This window comes from Pelmatolapia mariae, linkage group LG8 (assembly GCF_036321145.2).
Source record: "Pelmatolapia mariae isolate MD_Pm_ZW linkage group LG8, Pm_UMD_F_2, whole genome shotgun sequence".
Lineage (NCBI taxonomy): Eukaryota > Metazoa > Chordata > Actinopteri > Cichliformes > Cichlidae > Pelmatolapia > Pelmatolapia mariae.
Genome location: NC_086234.1, coordinates 578622 through 602262, shown reverse-complemented (window position 1 = coordinate 602262; position 23641 = coordinate 578622). Strand labels below are relative to the sequence as shown.

The following is a 23641-nucleotide window of genomic DNA, read 5'->3' as shown; positions in this document are numbered from 1 at the left end:
TACTTGTATTTGCTTAATTGTTTAATAAATGTTTGAGGTGTGAAATAAACCGCAATGGAGCAAAATATGGGTGTGTGGTTGGAGGATGTGCATGTGCGTGCGTGCGCGCGTGCACGCGCGGGGGTGGGGGGGCGCGAACATTTTTCTTGTAAAACAAGGGGGGCCTAGCAAAAAAAGTTTGGGAACCACTGCAGTAGACTAACAACTGCTGGAGGATGACCCTTCACCTGCCCCGCAGGCTGACACCTGAAGTTTACCCAGAATGCACTTTGTGAATGACCAGAAACGGATCAAAGATCAGACTCCTGCTGTGGGCGTGAAACTGACCTGGGTGCAGTTTCTCTGCCCTCGGGTTTATGTGGCGCTCAGCCGGCCATCACGTAAAGGGGCGGGGCCACCAACAGCTGACCAATCACATTGATTATTGTACCAACAGCTGACTTTATAAAGGCGGGCTAACCTGACATCACACATCCACAGGGAGCTGTGGCTGTGTGAAACAGCTGCTGTGCTAATAAAGTTTGAGTGTTTGAAGGCGTGCCGGTGTGAGGGACCAGCCTGATCACCTGATCACCATCACATCTGTATCAGTTCTTCCTCTGTGAGCTGGAGTTTCAGAGGAAAAATAGAAACAGAAATGTGAATTCTACTTTAATCTGAGTCGACTGCGATTCACAGAACGGCGGCGTTCTGTGCGGTGCTCGCTGACATCACACCCAAACCACCTTCTGTGACCACGCCCCCACCTTTTAAAGTATTAACGTTTATTTTTCTCATTAACTTTTTATACGTTATTCTCGATGGGCCTCAGGAATGTGCTGACAGGTGTGCTGCACCTGCTGATGAAACAGGAAGCTGCAGACCGAGTCGCTCACCTCATGCTCCTCAGATTCATCACCAACACTTTTTATTGATAATTATTATTTTTATTATTCATGGATCCGTCCTGCAGGATGTTTGTCTTCTTACGTCACTTTATAAAAATGATAAACAAACATTTCAGAACAAAAATAAACATTTTCTTTTATTTTGAAAGGTCACTTCATGTCATCAAAACCTTTTCAAATTAAAGTTCACGTCTGAGTATTATCAGTGTTCACAGTGACCTCAGTGATGACGTCATGCGTAAGCTGAAGCGGCGCGCCGTCCCGTTAAGGCAGCAGGTGGACAGGTGTGCTCCTGCACAGGTGTCTGCAGTCCATCGTGTCTCTGGAACATGAAAAAATCTCCTTCGAAATTATAAAACATCAAGAAAATCCATCGACTCAGATTGCAACCAATCAGAGTGTAAGGAACAGCCAGAGTCTGTTTGCCGAATCAGAGGCCCCACCCCCTGCACATTCAAGCCCTCCGGGCCCTTCAGGCGTAGCCACACTTGTGCAGCTTCAGGTTGCGCTGGTCGGCGTAGCGTTTGCCGCAGCGGTCGCAGATGTACTGCTTCCCGCCGGCGTGTAGGTGGCGCTTGTGCGTGCGCAGATGGCTGCCCTGGCTGAAGCTCTTGCCGCAGACGTCGCAGGCGTACGGCTTCTCGCCCGTGTGCACGCGCGTGTGCAGCTTCAGGCTGTTGCTGTTGTTGAACTTCTTGTCGCAGGCACCGCACGCAAACGGCTTCTCGCCGGAGTGCGTGCGCCCGTGCGAGATCAGGCTGCTCTGCTGGCTGAACGTCTTCCCGCACTGGCGGCAGCAGAAGGGCCGCTCACCCGTGTGCGTGCGGCGGTGGATCTTGAGGTTCACCGCCTGCCGGAAGCTCTTCCCGCAGAGGTCGCAGGCGAAGGGGCGGGCACCGCTGTGCGTGCGCTGGTGGTTCCTGAGGTTGACAGCGTGCCGGAAAGCTTTGTGGCACTGCTCACACCTGAACGGCTTCTGGCCGCTATGGATCAGCTGGTGCGTGCGCAGCGTGACTGCGCGCGTGAATCCCTTCCCGCACGCCTTGCACACGAAGATCTTGGCGCCTGCGTGCGTCCGCTTGTGGCGCTGCAGGTTCTGCGGCAGATTGAAGCGGCGGCCGCACTGGTCGCAGGCGTGCGGCTTCTCGCCCGTGTGCACAACGGCATGCGCCTTCAGTTGGCCCTGCTTGGAGAAGCGTTTGCCGCACTGCGGGCACTCGAAGGGCCGCTCGCCCGTGTGTGTGCGCATGTGGCTCTGCATGCCCTGCCGCTGGCGGAAGGCGCGGCCGCACACGCTGCACAAGAATGGCTTTTCTCCCGTGTGCACGCGCAGGTGCGTCTTGAGGTTGCTCTGAGACGAGAAGGACTTCCCGCACGCTGTGCATGTGAAGTACTTCCAGGTGACGCTCTCCAGCACGAAGCCCGCCGGGCTCGCCACCTTCGATGGGGACAGCGGCCGCTCCGACTCGTCCGGTGGGGCCGCCTCCACCTCGGCTCCTGAAAGAATAAGCACAGCTGATCAGACCGTCACACGTGTGGGCGTACTTCCTGCCTCGGTCGAGCACTCACTCTCTGCGATGGCGCCCAGGTCGATGTTCCCGTGCTCGTCCTTAATGGTGACCGCCAGCACCAGCGGCGTCTCCTCCTCCTCCTCCTTCGAACTGGTCTGCAGGGACACAAATACATACAATCAGTCACGGTCAGTGAACGCAGCACAGGTGAGCCAAAGCAGGAGGCTTACCTGAGGGGGCGTGGCCGAGTCACTGCCCTGCTGCCGAAGTCCGTACGAGTGCTCGAGCTCTGCCACAAACATAACACAGTGAGGGTGACGTCACTGAGGCTCGGGGGTGGAGTCTTTGGGCGGGGCCGATACTTACCGATGTGGGTGTTGCTGAGCACGTTGAGTACGCTCGTCTGCGGCCGCCGGGCACCGCGGCCCAACGGCGGCTCCGTTGGGCCCGTTAGCCCTACTTCATCCAGCAGGTTGAGGATCTTCCCCAGAGCCTCGTTCCCCAGAGTCTCCATGATAGAAGCGAACAGCACCTGAGGTCAGAGGTCACACACCGTCATCATGACGACGGTCAAAACTATACAACCACCACACCAGTTAGTCTGGGTCACCAGTTTCACCACCACACTAGTTAGACCGGGTCACCAGTTACACCACCACACCAGTTAGTCTGGGCCACCAGTCACACCACCACACCAGTTAGTCTAGGCCACCAGTCACACCACCACACAAGTTACACCGGGTCACCAGTTTCACCATCACACTAGTTAGACTGGGTCACCAGTTTCACTACCACACCAGTTAGTCTGGGTCACCAGTTTCACCACCACACTAGTTAGACCGGGCCACCAGTTTCACTACCACACCAGTTAGTCTGGGTCACCAGTTTCACCACCACACCAGCTACACTGGGTCACCAGTTACACCATCACATCAGTTAGACTGGGTCACCAGTTTCACCACCACACTAGTTAGACCGGGTCACCAGTCACACCACCACACCAGTTAGTCTGGGCCACCAGTCACACCACCACACCAGTTAGTCTGGGCCACCAGTTACACCATCACACCAGTTAGACTGGGTCACCAGTTTCACTACCACACCAGTTAGACCGGGTCACCAGTTACACCATCACACCAGTTAGACCGGGTCACCAGTTACACCATCACACCAGTTAGTCTGGGTCACCAGTTTCACCACCACACTACGTAGTTAGACCGGGTCACCAGTCACACCACCACACCAGTTAGTCTGGGTCACCAGTTTCACCATCACACCAGTTAGTCTGGGTCACCAGTTTCACCATCACACCAGTTAGACTGGGTCACCAGTTTCACTACCACACCAGTTAGACCGGGTCACCAGTTACACCATCACACCAGTTAGACCGGGTCACCAGTTACACCATCACACTAGTTAGACCGGGTCACCAGTCACACCACCACACCAGTTAGTCTGGGCCACCAGTTACACCATCACACCAGTTAGACCGGGTCACCAGTTACACCGCCACACCAGCCAATCCCCGCTCCTCACCATCCTCTCGCGGCTCTCCGTCCTCTCTCTGGCCGGCAGAGTAGGCTCCTCTCCGGCCTCCACCAGCTTCTTCAGCTCCGCCACTGCAGCGTGGACGAGGGACTCCATGACGGCGGCCAGCTGTGTGTGCAGGCCGGCGGAGAAGCTCATCCTGCGGGCTGACAGGGCGCGGAGCCCTGCCGACCATCAGCGGGACCTCGGGCCGCTCTCAGCGGTTACTCAGAGGACAGAGGGCCCGGAGGAAAGAACCGAGAGTCCAGTGTGATCCGACCCACAGACCCGAACTACACGGGAGGGTGCACCAAGAGCTGCTCCGGCTTCCGGTTCAAACAGGAAGCCGCTTCCGTTTCTAACTGTGATCCGGACAGAGCTCACGGATGTCTGACTGTAGTTCCGCTTGTTTCTGGGCTGGATCAGGTTATACCACGTTACGGTTTGTGCCTCCAACGAGTATCTAAATATTTATTTTTTTCATCTAAAAATCAAACAAATAAACACTTTCAATAAAAAACGTTTTGCTCTATTTCCATTTACAGCCATCCAATCAGAAACATGATGGATAAACAGAAATCTTTGGTGTACAGAGAAGAACATGTTTAACTTTTAAGACTCTCAGCAGTGCTGTCACTCTGGGTCAAAGCTGCACGCAGGGCGGTCGGTCTCGTTTATTTATCGTCCTGATACGAATCTCACACAGCAGACTGATTCATTTCTCCTGGGAGCTCCCTCACACTCTGAGGACGAGCAGAGCAAACCTGTCATCACAAACGGCTTCATCCTGAGCGAGCCCGGAGGACAGATACCACAGAAGAAGAGTGATCAATCACGTCCCTCCAGTGTTTCACAGGAAATACCAAAATAAAAGCTGAGCAGAAGCAGGGCAGTGAAAATGGCAGTGAAAATGTTTCTCTTCCACCCGAGTTCATGTCTGTCCTCCGAGCCCTCAGGTAAACCTGAACAGGTGAGACACCGCGGCCTCGAACGCCCCTTGGACAGCTCGTTTGTTAAATCGGACGTTTGATGAGTGAACGCTGGTGTTTGCTGATTCTTTCTCAGGCAAAAGAAACCGAGCACAAGCTTTTTTCCATTCTGGGATTTTTATTGAAAATTAAAATCAGTTTGGAGGAAACATCAGCAGGTCAGAGTCCACGAGCTGCTTCCTGTCGTGACTGACAGGAAGCTCTCAATGTTTTTCACATTAAAAGCTTCTTTCAATAAGGTCACAGGTTAGATCAGTGGAGAAGGCTAAAATCAGACAGAATCTGAATGGACTTCTGAACTGTGAGATCTCAGGAGCGGAGGTGAAACATCCGTGTTTCAGGTGTGATCTGATGACTCCGACTGCAGCTCTGCCTCCATCACTCTCCGCCCTCACTCTGCCGCTGCTGCTCCACCCACTCCCTGATGAGGCGGTTGGCGAGGGCGTGTTTCGGAGGAAGCCAGACGACTGGGGGGTCGTCTCTCCTGGGCGGAGCTTTCACCTGGAGGGCGCGGGTGATTTCGTCCACGGTGAACCAGCGAGCATCTTCCAGCTCTGAGTTGTCCACGCTCAGCTGCACAGGAAACGAGAGCAGGTCACATGACACTACATCATCAGCGAGTACGAGGAGCTCCGAGCTCGCTTCTCCTCGTCCTGATTACACAACCTCAATAATCACCTGTGAGCTCACCTGAGTGTGGGCGGGGCCAACCAAGGCGTGGCAACCCAGCATGAAGGAGCTGTGCGGGAACGGCCAGTGCTGCGAGGAGCTGTAGGAGATGCTCTGGATCTCCAGACCCACCTCCTCCGCCACCTCCCTGCAGAGCGCCTCCTCCAGAGTCTCACCTGGAACCACACACACAAACACAGGTGAGTTGGACACACACACACACACACACACACACACACACACACACACACACAGGTGAGTCTGACCCATGTCACAGAAGCCGGCCAGCACGCTGTAGAGTCCACGTGGGAAGGATGGCTGGCGGCCCAGCAGACACCGTTTCCCATCAGACACCAGGGCAACCGCCACCGCAGACATCTGTAGACACAAACAGTCAGACCCGGCTCGGTTTTGGTTCAGTTCTGCACCGAGGACGTTACCTTCGGGTAGTAGACGGTGGAGCTGCTGCTGCAGAACCTCTGGCTGCCTGCTCGGTTTCGTTGAGTCGGCTGGCCCGAAGTGCCGCAGAACCTGCTGGTCTGATGCCAACGCAGCAGCGCCTGACCCTGCAGGACACACGGGGTCAGGACTAGGGATGGGTATCGTTTAGGTTTTATCCGATACCTGTGCCAAACCGGTACTTTTGAAACGGTGCCGGTGCTTAAAGAATGAAGAACACAAACTTTGTCCAAAAACCTCTCATGTTCAGCTGTTTTTTTGTAAAAAGATAACAATGTTAGCCTTTTCTGCAGCTATAGGGCATATATGGCATCACTCTGTCAAACAAGAAGACAGCTGCATGTAACTACGACGGTGTTTGCTAGTTCACCTTACATGCATTAATTTAATAACATGGTTAGCATACTCAACGTAAATTACACACGAACAACATTAAGCTACTCACGCAGAGAAGAACGGCTGCTGCTGCCATCATCATCCGTCATCATTTCTGCTACACTGGCAGGGCTAGGGGCCAGGACTCTCCTCTTCGGGTTTTTGGGGGATGTTGCTAACTCCGGGTCCGATAACAGGCACCACACCCGCAGTAGATGTGCTCGGTGTGAGGTCTCGCAGCAAGCTATCAAATATGGTGCATTTCTCGGCTTTTAAAATAACGCTATGCGTCGCCAGGTGTTTCATCAGATTCGAGGTGTTACCTCCTTTGCACAGTATCAGCTTAAAGCACTTGTTGCAGGCTGCTGAGTTTGCATCTTTTGCTGTGAAGTACAGCCAGACTTTTGACCGCTTCGCCTTGGGCGTTTTTAATCTGTAGCTCTGCTCTAAAAGAGCGTACGTACCTGGGCCCGCCTACTATCCTTGGAAAGGTAAAATGATTGGCTAGAATCTAAAGTGTATGACATCTCAGGGTAAAAAAAGCACCGAAATGTGTGCTGCTTTTCGGTCTGGTTACTACCGTTTATGTCAGAACGAGTGCCATAATGGCACTGGATATCGATACATATCCCTAGTCAGGACACACAGACTACTGTGTGACTCTTCTACTGGGGCGGTATCAGTATCAGTTTGGTGGGACGGTGCTGAAACGTTCCTGATTTGGTACCAGAACCGCACAGGTGGGTATCAGAGGTCAGCTGCAGTCACTCACCTTGGACACTAGAGGCGCCTCAGCTGCGGGCAGCAGAAAGAAGGCCTTCCTCAGATCGATGAAGGTCCCCTGAGAGGCTTCCTCCACCGCCGCCTGGTCCAGTTCTCCTGAACAGAGACCAGAACCTCCAGAGTCAGGAACATGGCGCTGGGCGAGCTCACAATGCAGGGATCTGGATTTCAATCGTTCTCACCAACATCCAGACAGAACTGAGCCTGGTTCTGCTCAGAACAGCCAATCAGAACTGCCTCCTTCAGCAGCGACCCATCTGAACCGAGCCTCTGTAGGACCGACTGCACATCTGGAACACGAAAAAGCGTCTCAGCAGGAATGTCACCTGACTGTCAGGTCCTCAGCGCTGCTCGCTCGGTCTCGGTTCTGTACCTGAGCAGGTGAGAGCTGCTGGGCTGAAGGTTCTGGCGTCGGGGCGTCGCAGCAGAGGAGACAAGCGGTGGAAGAGGAAGATGGAGCCATCCTTCAACGCCGCCGCGCACGCCTCGTCGTCCTCCTTCAGCCTGCTCACATACCTGAAAGGACAGATCAGCCGATCAGCCCATCGATCGACCGACTGAACGATCAGTAATCGAGCAAAATAATGAGTTACCTCATCCTGGACACGAAGCTGGAGCAGCAGCGGCTCGGCTGTGTTTTCAGGCCTGAGAGGAGGAGCCTCAGAGGTCTCAGCATAGCTCTGATGTGGGCGGGGTCTCCTACCTGCAGACAGGTGACAGGAGTTCAGTCTTCACAGAAACATCTCGCCGAACAGAAAAGAGGATGTGCCGCCATTTTATAAGCAGTCAGACAGCAGACCCTCGAACACGAGGTCAACATCTGTGGACCCCTCGTTTTCTTTCTCCTGGTTAGCATGAATCCCATCTTTGCCTGACCAATGAGAAAGCTGGAAAGACCGGTGTGCTGCTGTATTTGGGAGGGGAATATGAGCATTCGCAGCATCACTGTTGGAGTGATGTAGCTGGGACATCCACCCTACTAATGTAGCAGGGTGGACCCATGGACCACACCCCCCACTGCAGAGCCACACTACGTTTCTGCAGTGGAGGCTTGCACACGGACCTCCAGCTGCCTCTCTGACAACCTGCTGCAAAAACACCGCACCACCTCGACTGCAGAGAAGCGAGTAACGAAGCTCTGTTAAAGACGTTCACTCCTCTACTGCAGCACTGCAGTGGTGGAAAAGCAGGAAAAAACAGTTTCCTGAAAAAACTAATTTCCCAGTGTCCACTGTTCCCTCCTGTAGCTGATATAGAGACAAAAGATTCTCGTTCAAGTTTTCCTGATTTCCCTCTGAGTTAACGACTTCAAGGGATTTTCCGCGACACCCACTGGCTCCAAAAAAGACTAAAAGCTTAACAGAAAATCTCATCATGAACACTGAACTGTTAATGCGAGCACTGCTGCGGTGCTACTGCTGCACGACGGTCCGATGATGAAGCCCACAGGTGATGTTGCTGACCTTATCACTGCTGTTAAAACCCCGTGTAAGCTGGCTGCTTTTACAGTGACACTCGTCACTTTGACTCGTGAGTATATTTTAATTCCTGGGTTAATTCGTTCTCTGCCATGTTTCTGCTCTGTGTCCAGTCCCCGCCTACTCCTACACCGAGCTACTGCTTATCTGTTTGAGTTACTGTGCAGTTTGTTAAAAAGACGCTTTATGACCTGCTCCATGATTTCAGCATGGAGTCTAAATGTATCAGCCATTGATCTCTCTCATGAGGAATGCTGTTCATCATCCTGTGACCTGAAAATCCTGTATCCAAACAAACTCACTCACACTCCCAGCATGCAGTGCAGGAAGGAGAGGAGCATTTTGTTTTAATGTCAGTTGCCTTGGAAACAGATGACTGTGTTATTCAGAATAACAGGCAGAGTGAGATCAAAGGTCGATTAGACCCACTCACCCAATAACCAGCTGTTGTAAAAGCTGCTGAAGTCAGCTCATCAGCTGATCACGGCCTCTGCTGGAGCCAATCACCACGTGACCTGCCCTTTAACCCCACCCACAGCAGTGGGAGCCTCCACCTTGAAACCTGTAACCGTCTGCAGTTACACACACAGTTCCTGTATTAAAGCTGCAGCTCTGACCTTAAATCGGCCACTTTTTGAACGGAGTCTGGTGTGAGTCTCCTTCTTTCCCGTGGAGCTTCTGACGCTACAGCTTCTTCTTCTTCTGCTCTTATTGTCATGTTGCTGCACGACAATAACAGCAAGAAAACTACCGACCCCTGCAGGACAAACACCGCACTTACAGGAATTATAATTATATTATGATTCATGTATGTAATTTATCGCTTATATATTATATGTTATGATATAACTGAAATGTAAATGTATTTAAAAATAAAACTGTGTGTAAAATATAATATTATATTAATTAGAAGATAGAAAACATTTGATATAATGAATATGATTGGGATATGATGTCACTGTTTGTTGCGTCATTATTTGAATGTTATTATTGTACTGGGGCCAGTGTGGTTACTGTGGACAGGTGTGGCTCTGACAGGGCTGAACATCCATCAGTAACTGTCTGTTTAAACTTTATTTCCAGTGTTTCACAGTTTGAATAAATAAAGGTTTCATATTCAATTTTCACCTCAGACAATAGTGATGTGTCGGTCGCGAATGAAACGGCTCTTAGAGCTGACTCTTTGAAGTGACTGACGCGAGCCGTGTTTTGTTTTTTTTCTTTCTCTCACCCTCTCTCTCTCTCTCTCTCGCACTTTTTTTTCCGCTTCACTCCGCACGCGAGCCTTGTGCTTTGCGCTGGGAAGAGGGGGGAGGGGCGGTAGTTACACTCACAGTAGCACAGGAACAGAGCGGGAGGGAGAGAGAGAGAAAGAGAGCCAGGGACAACAACGTCACATTAGAAAGGTATAGTAATCATCCACAACTATTTTCAGTTGCGGATGATAAAGGATTCAGAAAGTTTATTCATGCAGGCCCATATGACAGAGAATATGCATCTTCTTTTTGTTTTCATATTTTAATTTATATTTAATTGTGTTGTGGTTTGCAGTGTTTTGTGTTGTTTCACTTTAAATTTGTTTAAAAGGAAAAAGCTGAAAATGTAAATAGTTAAAAGTTGAAATGTAAATATTTGGTTTTTGTATTTTATAATTTATTTATTACATTTTATGTGGAGTGAATAAATAAAAGTATATTTATGGTGGCCCTAAATATACTTTTAGGGGCCACCCTATATATTTATATATAAACATAAATAAATAAAACCACGTTTTTTTTTTACATTAGTAATTCCTTTTGTGCATAATTTTATATTGTTGATGATAATAAATTAATTAAAGCAACAAAACAACCCAAAGATCCGGATCTTTTTAGTGAGTCGAGCCGAAAGATCCCGTTCTCTAAAAAGATCCGGAATTCCCATCACTATCAGACAGGTAAAAACGACTTTAATGCTACTTCCGCCTGTGACGTGAGGACTGCTGTTCCCAGCAGTCTTTGCGGCTGCGCACACGTGGTGGAGCGGCGGACGGAGGCATCATGGCTGTGTTTATGGACCTGAACGTGTCATTTCTCCCGGACAGGAGCGACCTGCGCAGCGTCGTTGAGACGGCGGCTCACCGTGAGTGTCCGCGGACGCAGACAACGCTCTGTGCGCCGGCCTGCCGCTGCTCAGCCGCGGGGACGTAACGCTGCTGGCTCCGGGACCAGCGGCTTTAAAAATGACTGTTTTTTGAATGGAGTCTGGTGGAAAAGGGCAGGCAAGAAGTTTTCAATCAGACTCCATTCAAAAAACAGTCATTTTAAGGTTTCTCCGCGGTTTGCAGAAATGTAAACAAAAGCCTGTACCCTCGTATTCCTGAGAGACTGATGATTTTAATTATGTGGTCACAGTTGTTCCAGGTCAGAGACGTAACACTGAACTAAGTAACATAATACAGCTTAGAACAAACGGCTCTATAAACAATTACACACAGTAAATATATAAGTGTTAACACTGAGCTGCCCTCTTGTCCTGCTGACTTCGTTCCTCTGTGTGTGCAGATAGTGAGGCTGTAACAGTGTTTACAGTGTGTTAGATGAGCTGTACAGGGAGATGGCAGCGGGCAGGAATGACTTCCTGTGTCGTTCTGTGGTGCATTATGGATAATCTCAGTCTCTCACTGAGCGTGCTTCTGTGATTGGCCAGCATGTCATGGAGTGGGTGGGAGGTATTGTCCAGTATTGTCTTTATTTTGTACAACACCCACCTCTCAGACACCACCCTAACGGAGACCAGCTCCATCCCCACAACATTACTGGCCTTGTGATCAGTTTATTGAGTCTGTTGGCTTCTGCAACCCTCAGCCTGCTGTCCCAGCATGCAACAGCACAGAGGATAGCACTGACCACAACAGACTCATAGAAAATCCTGAGCGTTGTCTGACAGATGTTGAAGGACCTCAGAGATGACTTTGGCCCTGCCTGTAGAGGGCAGTGGTGTTTTTAACCCAGTCCAGTTTATTATCCATGTGCACTCTGAGGTATTTCTAGTCCTCCACAACGTCCTCAGCCTGGATTGATCAGGGGTCACAGGTTTCCTGGTCCTCCTAAAGTCCACAATCAGTTCTTTGGTCTTTGCCATGTTGAGCTGCAGATGATTCTGTGTGACGTGACAAAGGAGTCGTTCACAGCCCGGTGCCCTGACTCATCACCCTCACTGATGCATCCAACCACCGCAGAGTCATCAGAAAACTTCTGATGATGGAGGTCTGTGTGCAGTGGCTGAAGTCTGTGGTGTAGAGGGTGGAGGGGGAGAGGACGGTCCCTTGTGGTGCCCCTGTGTTGCTGATCACCTTGTCAGACACACAATGGGGAAGATGCACATATTGTGGTCTTCCTGTTAGGTAACAACAATCCAGGACACCAGAGAAGCATCCACCTGCATCGCTGTTAGCTTATCACCCAGGAGGGTTGGCCTGATGGTGCTCGCCGGCTGGTCCAGCAGACCTGGCTGAGTGGAGTCTTCTCGTTTGTCTCTGAACCTGGTCGTGAGTGAAAGTGACAGGTGGGGGAGGGGTGTGGCTGTGGACTGCAGGCTGACTGCAGATAAGGGTGTAGGGGGAGGAGTTTTACCTGCAGTGTTAATCTGGTGAACAACACATTGACTCCTTACCTCTGCCCTCACCCTCCTCTGCTCTCTCATGCTGTTCTGCTGGAGTTTCCACTCCTGCTTCCTCCTGTAAATGTCCTCATCCTCTCTGATCTCGTCTCTCAGTAACACCTGAACCAGTCTCACCTCCTCTCTGATGCCCTCCTCCTGACACTGAGGAGGGTTTGTTGTCTTCAGCCTCTCACGGTCACTTTATTATTAGTGAAACATCCTGTCAGTCAAGTATCAATGATCAGCTTTACACCCAAAACAACAAACAGCAGCCAAACCAGACTCCATTCAAAAATCTGCAATTTTAACGGTTTTACGAGTTCAGTTGAAACAAAATGAAAAAGTTTAACAAAGATATCCAAGTCAGCATCAAGTAAACCAACAGAACATCTGAAGGTGCAGATGAAATCTGTGAGCAGCGTTTACACCAGACTCCATTCAAAAAACGGGGCGTTTTAGAGGTTCCTCTTGCTGTGAGTGTGTCAGTGACATTTATGCAGCTGTCAGTGATTATCAGCCGTCTCCTGCTCTGATGCGTTGCATCGCACGGTGAAAACCTTCCAGCCCCCACACATGTGTTTCTGTCCTCCTGCAGTCGGGTTCTCCACCATCGCCCTCAACTACGTGTTTGAGCCCACAGCCAAGAAGAAACAGGTGAGTGCACCTGCTGCGCTGCGTTCAGGAACAGCACAGAAACCGTGGAATTAATATTCAGGTTGAACCTGTCTGATTAGCAATCAATAAATAAAACATCTGTGCTAGTTTTTAACAAAAAGCATCCGTAGCTTCAGATGTTTATTTTGTAAGTTTCCGTGTCACTTCCTTCTTGCAGGAGATCCCCACCCCGACTCCGATCAACGAACTGATCGATCAGCTGCCCGTGGTGCAGGGTCGGTCTCGTCCAATCAGAGTGCTGAACAGGCTGACGGTGGTGATGTCAGACGCGAGTCACTTTGTGAGTTCTGTAAACTCCGACGTTTCATAAACCTGTAAACTCATCGATCACGTCTTCATAATCAATCTGTAAGGCAAGGTGCTGAGGGGGCGGGGCCTGTGTCAGCTGTAAAGTACATCTTAAATATCTGTATTACAGGATTACAGATTACAGGATTACTTGAGTGGTTAGAGGCAACTGTGGTTGTGATTTCTGCTAAAGTTGAATTAAAGAGATTCCAGAAGATTCCAGATTACATCAGCCGTGTCCATGGTTACAGGATGATAATCTGAAGGGTGACAACCTGATTCATGGTTTGGTGTGTGTGTGTGTTTTCAGAGGCCGAACGCTCCGGAGTACCGCCGCTTCGACCTGCTCGCTGTCCAGCCGACCTCAGAGAAACTTTTCCACGTGAGCTTCACTGACACGCAAACACTGCGCTGCATTCACTGACTGCAGGACTTTCTGCTTCATCAGCTTTAACACTGCGTAAAAATAACACTGCTGTGTGGTAACACACACACACACACACACACAATATACTCACATCACAGGGCTCGCAAAATTTCAAAATCCCTGGTAGCCCTTCGGGCAGGCACTCTTCAGTTTTTGGTAGCCCAAAATAAATTTAAGTAGCCCGAATAAAAAAAAAAAAGAGGACAATTTTTTGATTGATGTTTTGTTTCCTTTACAATATTATACTTTAATGTATAATATTGTAAAGGAAACAAAACATCAATCTAAAAATATTTAAAACACAAATTACAACAACAATTTCAACCATCAACTCAAATATTTGGTTCTAATTGAACAGAAATTTCTATGAACTTGTAAGAACTGTGTACAACATGAATCAGTCTGTGTCAGATCCTGAATTTGAAATTTCCACTGAAATCACGGGTAAGAGGCAAGTGGAACCAAGCAGTGGTAGTTCACTCTTTGCAACATAGTACCCTATTCTAAACAGATTTTTCAGGACTTCTTGTTATGCTTGGTTTACTTTTAGTATGCTTTTTGCAATTGGTGTTTGTTCTGGGAAAGATACATTATTGCTCAGTCTGCAGTATTTCTTGCATTTCTCATGGGTTCTGATGGGGTCTTTCTTAAAATGACTGGTCCCAGTAACAAAGGCGCTTGTCGACTCAGAAATCGAGGGAAACTCACAACACACCCGGCAGAACATTATGTTATTTAGCTCGTCATATTCCAGCCACATAAATTCTTTTGTCCATGAAACCAAAAAAGCTGTGCTTTCTTTTTCCCTCATAGTCTGATTTGTCAAAACTTTTCCATTTTGTGGTCGGCTTTTCTTTGGCTGCCCCTTCTTCACCCTGACCTCTCTTGTTTGGCTCTGCAGAACTAAAATACCTGCCTAAAGCCATCTGCTCTTGCACACATACTTACCTAACGATCAGCAATTCTCTGCGCAATCAACCTCTATCACATGTTTAAGCTTGCTGCAGGAGATTTCACTTGTCATGTTTGATAGTAAGCTAACAATTGATAAGACGATGTCAGAGGAATTGGTGCGCAGTTAATCTGTGACTTACCAATCAGTGCTGCCGCTCTCTACACACAGTTCGCGCGATCGCAAAGTGAAAGTGAAAGCAAAAAACAAGCGCAAATTCAAACGCGATTTCAATGTGTCACATATTGACAGTGGCTCATCGATGCCGATGACATAATTACTCATCTACATTTGTGAAAGAATGCAAAAGCATTGACATATCTTTCATTCCTATGATAGCCCGACGGGCAGGGCTGAGATGGATTCTGGTAGCCCGACTGGAAAAATCGCTAGCCCCGGGACGTCGGGCTAGCGATTTTGGGAGCCCTGCATCAGCACCATGATTGGATGCTCAGTTCCAAAACCTCTCATATGTATGTAATGTAACCCTGTGTGTGTGTGTGTGTGTGTGTGTGTGCGTGTGCAGGCAGCCTGCATGGTTTATGACATCGACATCATCTGTGTGCCGATGACGGAGAAACTTCCTTTCTTCTTCAAGAGAGCGCCGATCAACGGGGTGACCAAGCATCGTGACCCAGATTATTACTGCGACCGTCATGTGACTGTTTATTAATGTGTGCGTTTGTGTGTGTGTGTAGGCCATAGACAGAGGTGTGGTGTTCGAGGTGTCGTACTCTGCAGCCATCAGAGACTCCACCATGAGGCGCTACACCATCGCCAATGCCGTCAGTCTGATGGAGAGCTGCAAAGGAAAGGTGGCGCTGTTTCTCCAATGCTTCCTGTACCAACGACTCAACTTCCTGTCACGTGACTAAATTGTGTTTGTGTTTTTTTTCAGAGTGTGATTCTGTCCAGTGCAGCTCAGAAGGTCAGTGATCGGTGACTGTATTGATCGCTGATTGATTGGTGGTCGTGCTCAGTACGCTGATTTTTGTTTGCAGGCTCTCGAGCTCAGAGGACCATATGATGTCACTAACCTGTATCCTTCATCAGTACTACTGTGTGTGTTACTGTGTGTGTTGATGCGTGTGTTACTGCAGTAGTACTGCGTGTGGCGTTGTGGTCCTGATGCTCCTCCTCAGAGCTCTGCTGTTCGGTTTGTCAGACGGAGACGCCAAAGAAGCCGTTTCGTCCACCTGCAGAGCCGCTCTGCTGCACTCAGGTGAGCGCCCAGTGCTGCACCTGCACCTGTGAGCGAGCACGAACCCTCTCAGGAAACACTTTGTTTGTTTGTTTGTGGTCAGAAACCAGGAGGACAGCCAGCGGAATCATCTACACCACGAGGAGCCAGCAGGAGGCGCCACAGGGCTCAGTAGACGGTAGGTTTAAGTCCGGCTATCTTTACAGATGTTACAGATGTTCTTGCTCTGTGGCGATTGAGCTGCAGTGGAATAAAGTGATGATGAGCGAATCAAACACACCTCTTGAAACCGGCTGATATTGGACATGTCCGTGTGCTGGACGTCCGTCCTGAATGTCACCTGGATGTTCAGGTTGGAAGTTTTACATGAACCTTTATTCTCTTCCTGAAGAAGTGACCTGAGCCGGCTGCAGCGGGACTCACGGTCAGGAATACTCATTTTCCCCACAGACGGTCGTCTCTAAGCCCGTGTGACTGAAGCTTCAGTCCAACACTGACGGACGGCCGAACGTCATGTGATCAATGGCCACGTCTGCACAACCTCAATAACAGCATTAGGGATGGGTACCGGTATCCGGTGCCATTATGGTACCGGGTTCTGACATAAACATTAGTAACCAAACCGAAAAGCAGCGCACATTTCGGTGCTTTATTTTCCTGAGATGTCATACACTTTGGATTCTAGCCAATCATTTTACCTTTCCGAGGATAGTAGGCGGGCCCAGGTACGTACGTTCTTTAGAGCAGAGCTACAGATTAAAAATGCCCAAGGCGAAGCGGTCAAAAGTCTGGCTGTACTTCACAGCAAAGGATGCAAACTCAGCAGCCTGCAACAAGTGCTTTAAGGTGATATTGTGCAAAGAAGGTTACACCTCGAATCTGATGAAACACCTGGCGACGCATAGCGGTTTTTTAGAGAAATGCACCGTATTTGATAGCTTGCTGCGAGACCTCACACCGAGCACATCTACTGCGGGTGTGGTGCCTGTTATCGGACCCGGAGTTAGCAACATCCCCCAAGAACCCGAAGAGGAGAGTCCTGGCCCCTAGCCCTGCCAGTGTAGCAGAAATGATGACGGATGATGATGGCAGCAGCAGCCGTTCTTCTCTGCGTGAGTAGTTTAATGTTGTTCGTGTGTAATTTACGCTGAGTAGGCTAACCACGTTATTAAATTAATGCACACAAGGTGAACTAGCAAACACCGTCGTAGTTACATGCGGCTGTCTTCTCGTTTGATGGCAGATACTCCCTTCACCCTGGCCAAAAAGGCTAACATGGCCAAAGAAAAAGTGGAAAACAGCTAAACATGAGAGGTTTTTGGACAAAGTTTGTGTTTTTTCCATTGTTTAAGCACTGCTTCCAGCCAAGAGTGATACCATATATGCCCTATAGCTGAAGAAAAGGCTTACATTGTTATCTTTTTACAAAAAAACAGCTGAACATGAGAGGTTTTTGGACAAAGTTTGTGTTCTTCATTCTTTAAGCACCGGTTCGAGCACCATTTACGCACCGGCACCGTTTCAAAAGTACCGGTTTGGCACCGGTATCGGATAAAACCTAAATGATACCCATCCCTAAACAGCATAAGAGAAAATGACCCAAGCCCTGACCTCTGCACACACTTTCCTGACGAGTTGGTCACTCTGAATAAAACAAACGTCTGTTTTCTAAAGTTTGATCATTCTGTGGTCAGGAAGGAGGACATGTCCAGGATGTGTTCTTCGGATCCAGCATGTAGCAACATAACCGGAACCCAGAGTGGGGTCCTGTGTACCACCGAGTGGGCTTCAGAGTATTGATTGTAAGTTGTGTCATCAGTGCTGAAGATAAACAGGTAACTGACCAGGTGTGTTTCTACCTGAACAGGTGAAACTCCAGCAGCCAAGAGAGCCAAACCAACATGACCGCGAGAACGACCGAAGGCAGGTTAGGGCGGGACCGACATCGGAGGAGGGCGGGACTGTCAGTTGTGGAGGGCGTGGCCAACAGCGGAGGAGGGCGGGGCATACAGCGGAGGAGGGCGGGGCCAACTCCAGTTTCTTCTCCTGCCTCTTTTTTCCAAACTGTTGATGTTTTTTTCGTTTCTGCTGACAGTTTAAAGCAAATTCTGAGTTTAATAAACAGTTTGAAGAATTCACAGCAGGGCCTCTGCTTCCATCCTCTGTGCTCCCCAACAATTCAAAGAAAAAGTCCATTTATATGCAGATGAAACTGGTTTTTATTTACTATCATATGGAAACTTGGACTGTGCAGCTGTGTGAGGACCAAACTGTTACTCAGCAGCTTGTAGAAGCTCCATTATCATCAGCATTAATGGTTTGCTGTGGTTCACTCAGTGATGCTTCGTCTCATCGAGGTTTGCAGCGTTCATTCGTGCACAGCTCTCTGAGCTCTGACTGGACCGTAGCAGCAGCTCTGTTCTTTTCTTTTGGGTCATCGTCCTGTTGATGACCCGGTTTTGGTCCAAGCGTCAGCTGTGGGACAGACGGCCTCCGAATGTAGAATGCTTTGGTGTGCAGAGGAGTTCACGCTCCTCTCAGATCATCATCCACCGTGCTGACGGCTCGTGCGAGGGGTTCGAACCCTGCTGTGCGTTAAGGACAAACAGGTCCAGTCCCAGCTCCTTAAACTATGGACGAGGACATTGTTCCAAAACGCTTTCCAAACCCAAGTTTGCATGTTAGACGGAAGACCCTTTCTCCTGCAGCTCCTCCAAACAAGCCTTACATGTTTAGTCTTTTTCTAACTGCAGTTTCATGAACTTTAATCTTTAAGTCTTTTCCCTGTAAAGACATTTAGGAAAAGACGACAGTAGATGTCTTTCTGAAAGGGCTGTAACTAAGTTTAAGAATATAATCCACCCACTGTTATCATCTTCAATGCCCTGTACCAACACAGAGCAGAGCAGCTATCTGAACTCTACTCCAACAGAGGTCGATCATCTTGTTAATAATTTTACCTCCTCACTACGTACGACTCTGGATACTGTAGCTCCTGTGAAAACTAAGGTCTCAAATCAGAAGTCCCTGACTCCGTGGTATAATTCTCAAACACGTAGCCTAAAGCAGATAACTCGTAAGCTGGAGAGGAAGTGGTGTGTCACAAATTTAGAAGATCATCATTTAGCCTGGAGAAATAGTTTGTTGCTTTATAAGAAAGCCCTCCGCAAAGCCAGAACATCTTACTATTCATCACTGATTGAAGAAAATAAGAACAACCCCAGGTTTCTCTTCAGCACTGTAGCCAGGCTGACAAACAGTCAGAGCACTTCAAACATACGATGTTCAGCTGAGATCTAGAGCATCAACACTTCTCCAGCACGATGAAGGTCAAAGGTCATTGACCATTAAAGGCGCCACCGTGCTCTCTGAAACGCCCCAGCTGCCATCATCACTGTTCTCCTCGCTTCAGCTTGTTTGTTGGTTTAGTCAAAAGAAGGGGGGACAAAGCGGTTCACAGTCAAAGCTTTTATTCTGAAATCAGTACAAATGCTGGCCTCTGATTGGTCAGCCCAGATAGCGGAAGTGATGCCATCAAAAATAGGGAGCTGCTTTTGCATTCAGTCAAATTCAGAGTAAAAAATATACAAATCTGCCTCAGAAAAATAGAAATGTACAGACAGGAAGACTCTTATTTTGAAAAACCACATGAATATTCCTTCCCCTTACAGTAAACTCTCATTAACGCCTTGTTAAGCCTTTCAGTCGGTTCTATACTGGAGTTTAAATAAATTCTACTGGCATTTTTCCTGTAAACACATCACAAGTCTTCACTGTGTGAAAGCCCTTTAAACGGAGACAGTGAACGCACCACCACGTCAATCACAGTTATTGATCATTGATTGGACTGTCACACATATCACACAGGAGAGGGGGTGGGCTTAAAGCTCAGGTAAACGCTCACACTCAGTGGTGTGTTCAGGGACACAAGGACATCAGAGATTTCAGAACTTAAGTCTGAGGAGTACTGCTGGTCCTGAACGCATCACTGGATGGAAACGTTAAACCGTCTCCTTGACAACAGCGTGAAGGTGGGGTGGGGCCTTGATGACATCTTCTAGCAGCACCATTTTACTGAAGCATCAATGTGATTGGACGGCTGGTTGCGGGAGAATGGGTGGAGCTTCAGAGCCCCATGATGTGGTTGAAGTGACCCTGAAACAGCAGGAAGACACCGTTTAGGCTCTCAGCCAATCACAGAGCCACAGAGACGACTCTGTAAGCCTCGCTTCCACAGGGTGCAGGGCTTAACTGTTTCGTGAGTTCGGCGTCTTACCGGTTCTCCTCTGAGACACCTCGGACAGCAGAGCAGAGGTGTGGGCCGTACCTGCACACACACACACAAGTCACCATAGCAACAGCACCTGTACACCTGTCCTCCAGCTGAACACGGTGAGGACTTTCCACCACGTTTATCTGAAGCTGACCTCTGACCCTCAGATCTTAATGACATCACATTCGTGTCCTGTATCTTGTCAGAGGAAGCTCGACGAGCTCACCTGTTGATCCGGCTGCTGATTGGTCGCAGGACTGCTCTGCGACGTCTCCATTGGACAGTCGGACATCTGGAGCTCCGCCTCCAAACAGAGCCGCTTCTGAAAAAAAACCCCAACATCAGCACCATCAGCACACCTGAGGACCTCACCTGAAACGGTGACCTCTCTGACGGGGTGGGGCTAAGCAGGTGTGTCACTTTCCTTCTAAACTTTTTAAATACTGTTTTGTTTGTTTGTTTGTTTGTTTTGTTTGTTTGTTTGTTTGTTTGCTTGTCTTAATCAATTTTAAATCGTGCTTTTTATTTGTTTTTGTTTTTAATGTCTCTGTAAAGCACTTTGAATCACCTTGTTGTTGAATTGTGCTATATAAATAAACTTGCCTTGCCTTGCCTTGCCTAAACTTGCGTTTTGGTAACCCAGAAGTACAGCACGCAACCACAGAGGTCATGAAGAAGTCACAGCCCTCGGTTTTCATACCCGACCCGGAGACACGGAGCGCTGCACACCTCCTTTACCCCACTGACCCTGCTCTCAGACACTCACACAGCTGTCACTCTGTCTGTGACGCTGGCTTTAAGAAATCAGTGCTCCAAGTGTTAAAAACATGTTCAGCGCCATCTTCTGTCAGCACGGAGCGTGACGTCATGTGGTTGGTTGGCTGGGCTAACAGGCTCACATTAGTTTATGTTATACCTGAGGAAGGTAAACACCAGTGTGAGGGGATCACTGTGGTGCTGCAGCAGTGAGCTCATGTTAAACCAGGATAAACTTCACTGTCTGTAAACAGGAAGTGGCTGTTTGGCTGGCTGCACTCAAACAGGAACATCCAGCTGTTAGCCGTGATGTTGGTGTTTGTAACGCACTTTATAAACGAGGACTGTGTCAGACCGACATGCTGGAGTCTGCAGCTGTTCCTCATCGAGCCTGCAAAGCAGATGTTCACATGCTGCGATCAGCCAACTTTATGCAAAAACTTTATGCTGCAACTTCAGTGGTGTGGAACTGGTTTAGCTTTCGTCTGTCAGATACACAACACATTTTTGGTAGAGCATGCTAGCAGGCCGTCGTTATTACCATGTTTTTTGGAAAATACGGCACACTTAAAATCAATCCTTTGATTTTTCTGAAAATCGACAGTGCCCCTTATAATCCCGTGTGCCTTATGTATGAACTCTGGTTGTGTTTATGACCTCGAAACGATTTTATGTGGCGCTCGAAAATCTGTCAAATGTTTTAGTACGACTTTGCTAAGCTACGAAGCCGCACCGCTTGATGGATTGTCGGAGCATTACGGCTATCGTAGGCAGGAGCCTCGCGGAGTGATACGTACTGTGCTTCAACATAATATTACCGTATTGTGTGTGTATAACCTCTTTTTAAGTTGTGTGGATATTCTACATGGTTATGCTGAGGATATGTCGGCCAGTTTCCACTGGAAATGCCTTTTGTTTAAACTGTCAGCGAGGAATTTGCATTTGCACTGTTACATTTTTATATAACTTTAATGCACATAAAAAACAGCTGCTTGTTTAAGTGAAAATACATTGATGTTTTTTTTTTTGCACTAATAAAGTTGTGGAGTAAAGTATTTTGTCTGGTGTCAATTATATCGTCAGTTATATCGTTATCGCAAATTTTCAAATGTATATCGTGATAAATATTTTTGGTCATATCACCCTGCTCTACTTCACACACAGTTACCTCTACATGCAGCGTCTCATGTCCCCTCTGACCCTTTGTTTCCTGTTACATAAACACGTCACCGGGGTTAGGGTTAGGGTATGAGTGTAGGTCTGTGTCAGTGTACATGCGTGTGTGTGTGCATGTGTGTGTGTTCAGCCGAGAGAAAGGTTAGGCAAAAGTCAACAATCTTCGGCCTTGAATGAGGAGGGAGAAAGTCACAACAAAGCAGGAAAGATAAGGGAGAGGGAGAAAGTGCGACTCCCAGAGAGCTGTCAGCTGAAAGCTCTGCTTATCTCAGCGTGGTGCGCTTCAACTTCTTAGGAAGCTGGACAGAAGAAGAAGTGTGAGGCCTAAAATCTCCACAGCAGAGGAACGGGTTCTGAAGACCCGACACAGGACCCGGGAGATGATTTGGACCTTTAGCCCATCAGGAAGCCGTTCTTAATGAAGGGAAAGAGGAGGAAAGGCTGAGGTACGAAGATCAGAGGAACAGGTCTGACGGAGCCACATCTGAAGGTTCAAATAAGAGCTCCAAGCATCCCAGAAGCTGCAGATGTTCCTGCAGATGTACTTGATGTACTTGAAGAGGCTCAGGACTGATGTCACTTTGTAGTTTTTATATTTTGTAGTTCTCTTATTTCGCTGATGTTTCTTCTTCTCTCGTTTTTGTTTGGCTCGTGTCTCTGTAAACTGTTACTGTTTAAATAAAGTTATTACTGTTTTTCTCCAAAAACTCTGATGACCTCAGCTACTCCTAATAAACTGCTCCTCCTCCTCCTCCTCCTCCCTCCTCAGGTGTCTTACCGCTTTGGAGTTGCGCGGCTCCGCCTCCAGACTTCTCTTCTTCATGGGGTGCGCGCACTGCATGCTAGCAGCTAATAGTTAGCCTGTTAGCATTAGTTTGGTAGACACTGACCGGAAGCTGCCGGTTTCCCGCCCAAAGAGCACAAACGGAGCCGATTAACCGATCAATCGTTAACTTCCTGCTACCTGACCGACAACAATCCGCTGCTGCTGCTGTTGCTGCTGTTGGCTGACCTTCTGCTGACCGGCAACATGAAGCTCTCAGCATCAAGCCCACCGCTTCCGATATGACACGGAAACAGCTTTTCACAATAAAAGCACCGACGGTTTCGCTTCCGCCTTATTTTTTTGTGTGTATGTGAATATGTTTATATGTTCAAATCTCTCTCTCTCTCTCTCTCTCTCTCTCTCTCTCTCTGTGTGTGTGTGTGTGTGTGTGTGTGTGTGTGTGTGTGTGTGTGTGTAAAAGGCTGGGTCTCTTCTGTGCTGAGAGCTACCAAATAACAATCTGTTGTGTGAACACATAATGATTCTTCTTCTTCTTGAACCCTAAAAAGAAGAAAAGTCATCTGATTTCGAAATTTTAAAAACAAAATGTTATATTTTTACTGTGTTTTTATAATAATTACACATTTTAGTGTGTATACTTACTCCATTTAGATAAAGGTAGAATAAACTTCAAAGTCCTGAAAGTTGTCACATTCCTGCATCACAGCAGCCAAACGTGAAACACAACCTTTAATCAAATAAAATCATACATGTGTAAGTCTAACATAAAGGCTTATTATTCAAGGT

The 23641-nt window shown here is 48.4% G+C and overlaps 4 protein-coding genes across 7 annotated transcripts; 1 reads left to right on the top strand and 3 right to left on the bottom strand.

The window, feature by feature from the left end:
* Positions 1 to 940: 940 nt before the first annotated feature.
* On the bottom strand, positions 941 to 4893 carry si:ch211-207i20.2 (uncharacterized protein LOC568537 homolog). Its single transcript, XM_063482370.1, has 5 exons — positions 3935 to 4893; positions 2765 to 2930; positions 2629 to 2687; positions 2457 to 2553; positions 941 to 2384 (listed from the first exon to the last, which is right to left on the bottom strand). Exons 1-5 carry the CDS (start codon positions 4082 to 4084, stop codon positions 1360 to 1362), a joined length of 1497 nt encoding a protein of 498 aa, XP_063338440.1. The 5' UTR covers positions 4085 to 4893; the 3' UTR covers positions 941 to 1359.
* A 148-nt stretch (positions 4894 to 5041) lies between these two features.
* On the bottom strand, positions 5042 to 9378 carry nudt13 (nudix (nucleoside diphosphate linked moiety X)-type motif 13). Of its 3 annotated transcripts, none has more exons than XM_065471629.1 (9): positions 9296 to 9378; positions 7794 to 7903; positions 7574 to 7716; positions 7383 to 7490; positions 7190 to 7293; positions 6024 to 6149; positions 5850 to 5961; positions 5605 to 5759; positions 5042 to 5487 (listed from the first exon to the last, which is right to left on the bottom strand). In XM_065471629.1, exons 2-9 carry the CDS (start codon positions 7874 to 7876, stop codon positions 5293 to 5295), a joined length of 1026 nt encoding a protein of 341 aa, XP_065327701.1. In that variant the 5' UTR covers positions 7877 to 7903; positions 9296 to 9378; the 3' UTR covers positions 5042 to 5292. The 3 variants fall into 3 exon arrangements, with proteins under 3 accessions (XP_065327701.1, XP_063338441.1, XP_063338442.1); XM_063482371.1 differs by having other exon boundaries at positions 5043 to 5487; positions 7190 to 7296; positions 9112 to 9378; XM_063482372.1 differs by having other exon boundaries at positions 5044 to 5487; positions 7190 to 7296.
* A 1319-nt stretch (positions 9379 to 10697) lies between these two features.
* rpp30 (ribonuclease P/MRP 30 subunit) lies at positions 10698 to 19202 on the top strand. Its single transcript, XM_063482374.1, has 11 exons — positions 10698 to 10799; positions 12916 to 12974; positions 13153 to 13275; positions 13594 to 13665; positions 15189 to 15278; positions 15361 to 15477; positions 15561 to 15590; positions 15664 to 15701; positions 15805 to 15884; positions 15967 to 16041; positions 17731 to 19202. The coding sequence occupies exons 1-11, from the start codon at positions 10718 to 10720 to the stop codon at positions 17766 to 17768; spliced, it is 804 nt and encodes a 267-aa protein (XP_063338444.1). The 5' UTR covers positions 10698 to 10717; the 3' UTR covers positions 17769 to 19202.
* Positions 19203 to 19316: 114 nt separating this feature from the next.
* Positions 19317 to 23127, bottom strand: si:ch211-221j21.3 (uncharacterized). 2 transcript variants are annotated; one of them, XM_063482375.1, is made up of 4 exons: positions 22847 to 23127; positions 20363 to 20458; positions 20116 to 20190; positions 19317 to 20018 (listed from the first exon to the last, which is right to left on the bottom strand). In XM_063482375.1, the coding sequence occupies exons 1-4, from the start codon at positions 22907 to 22909 to the stop codon at positions 19989 to 19991; spliced, it is 264 nt and encodes an 87-aa protein (XP_063338445.1). In that variant the 5' UTR covers positions 22910 to 23127; the 3' UTR covers positions 19317 to 19988. The 2 variants fall into 2 exon arrangements, with proteins under 2 accessions (XP_063338445.1, XP_063338446.1); XM_063482376.1 differs by having other exon boundaries at positions 20140 to 20190.
* Between the last annotated feature and the right edge of the window lie 514 nt (positions 23128 to 23641).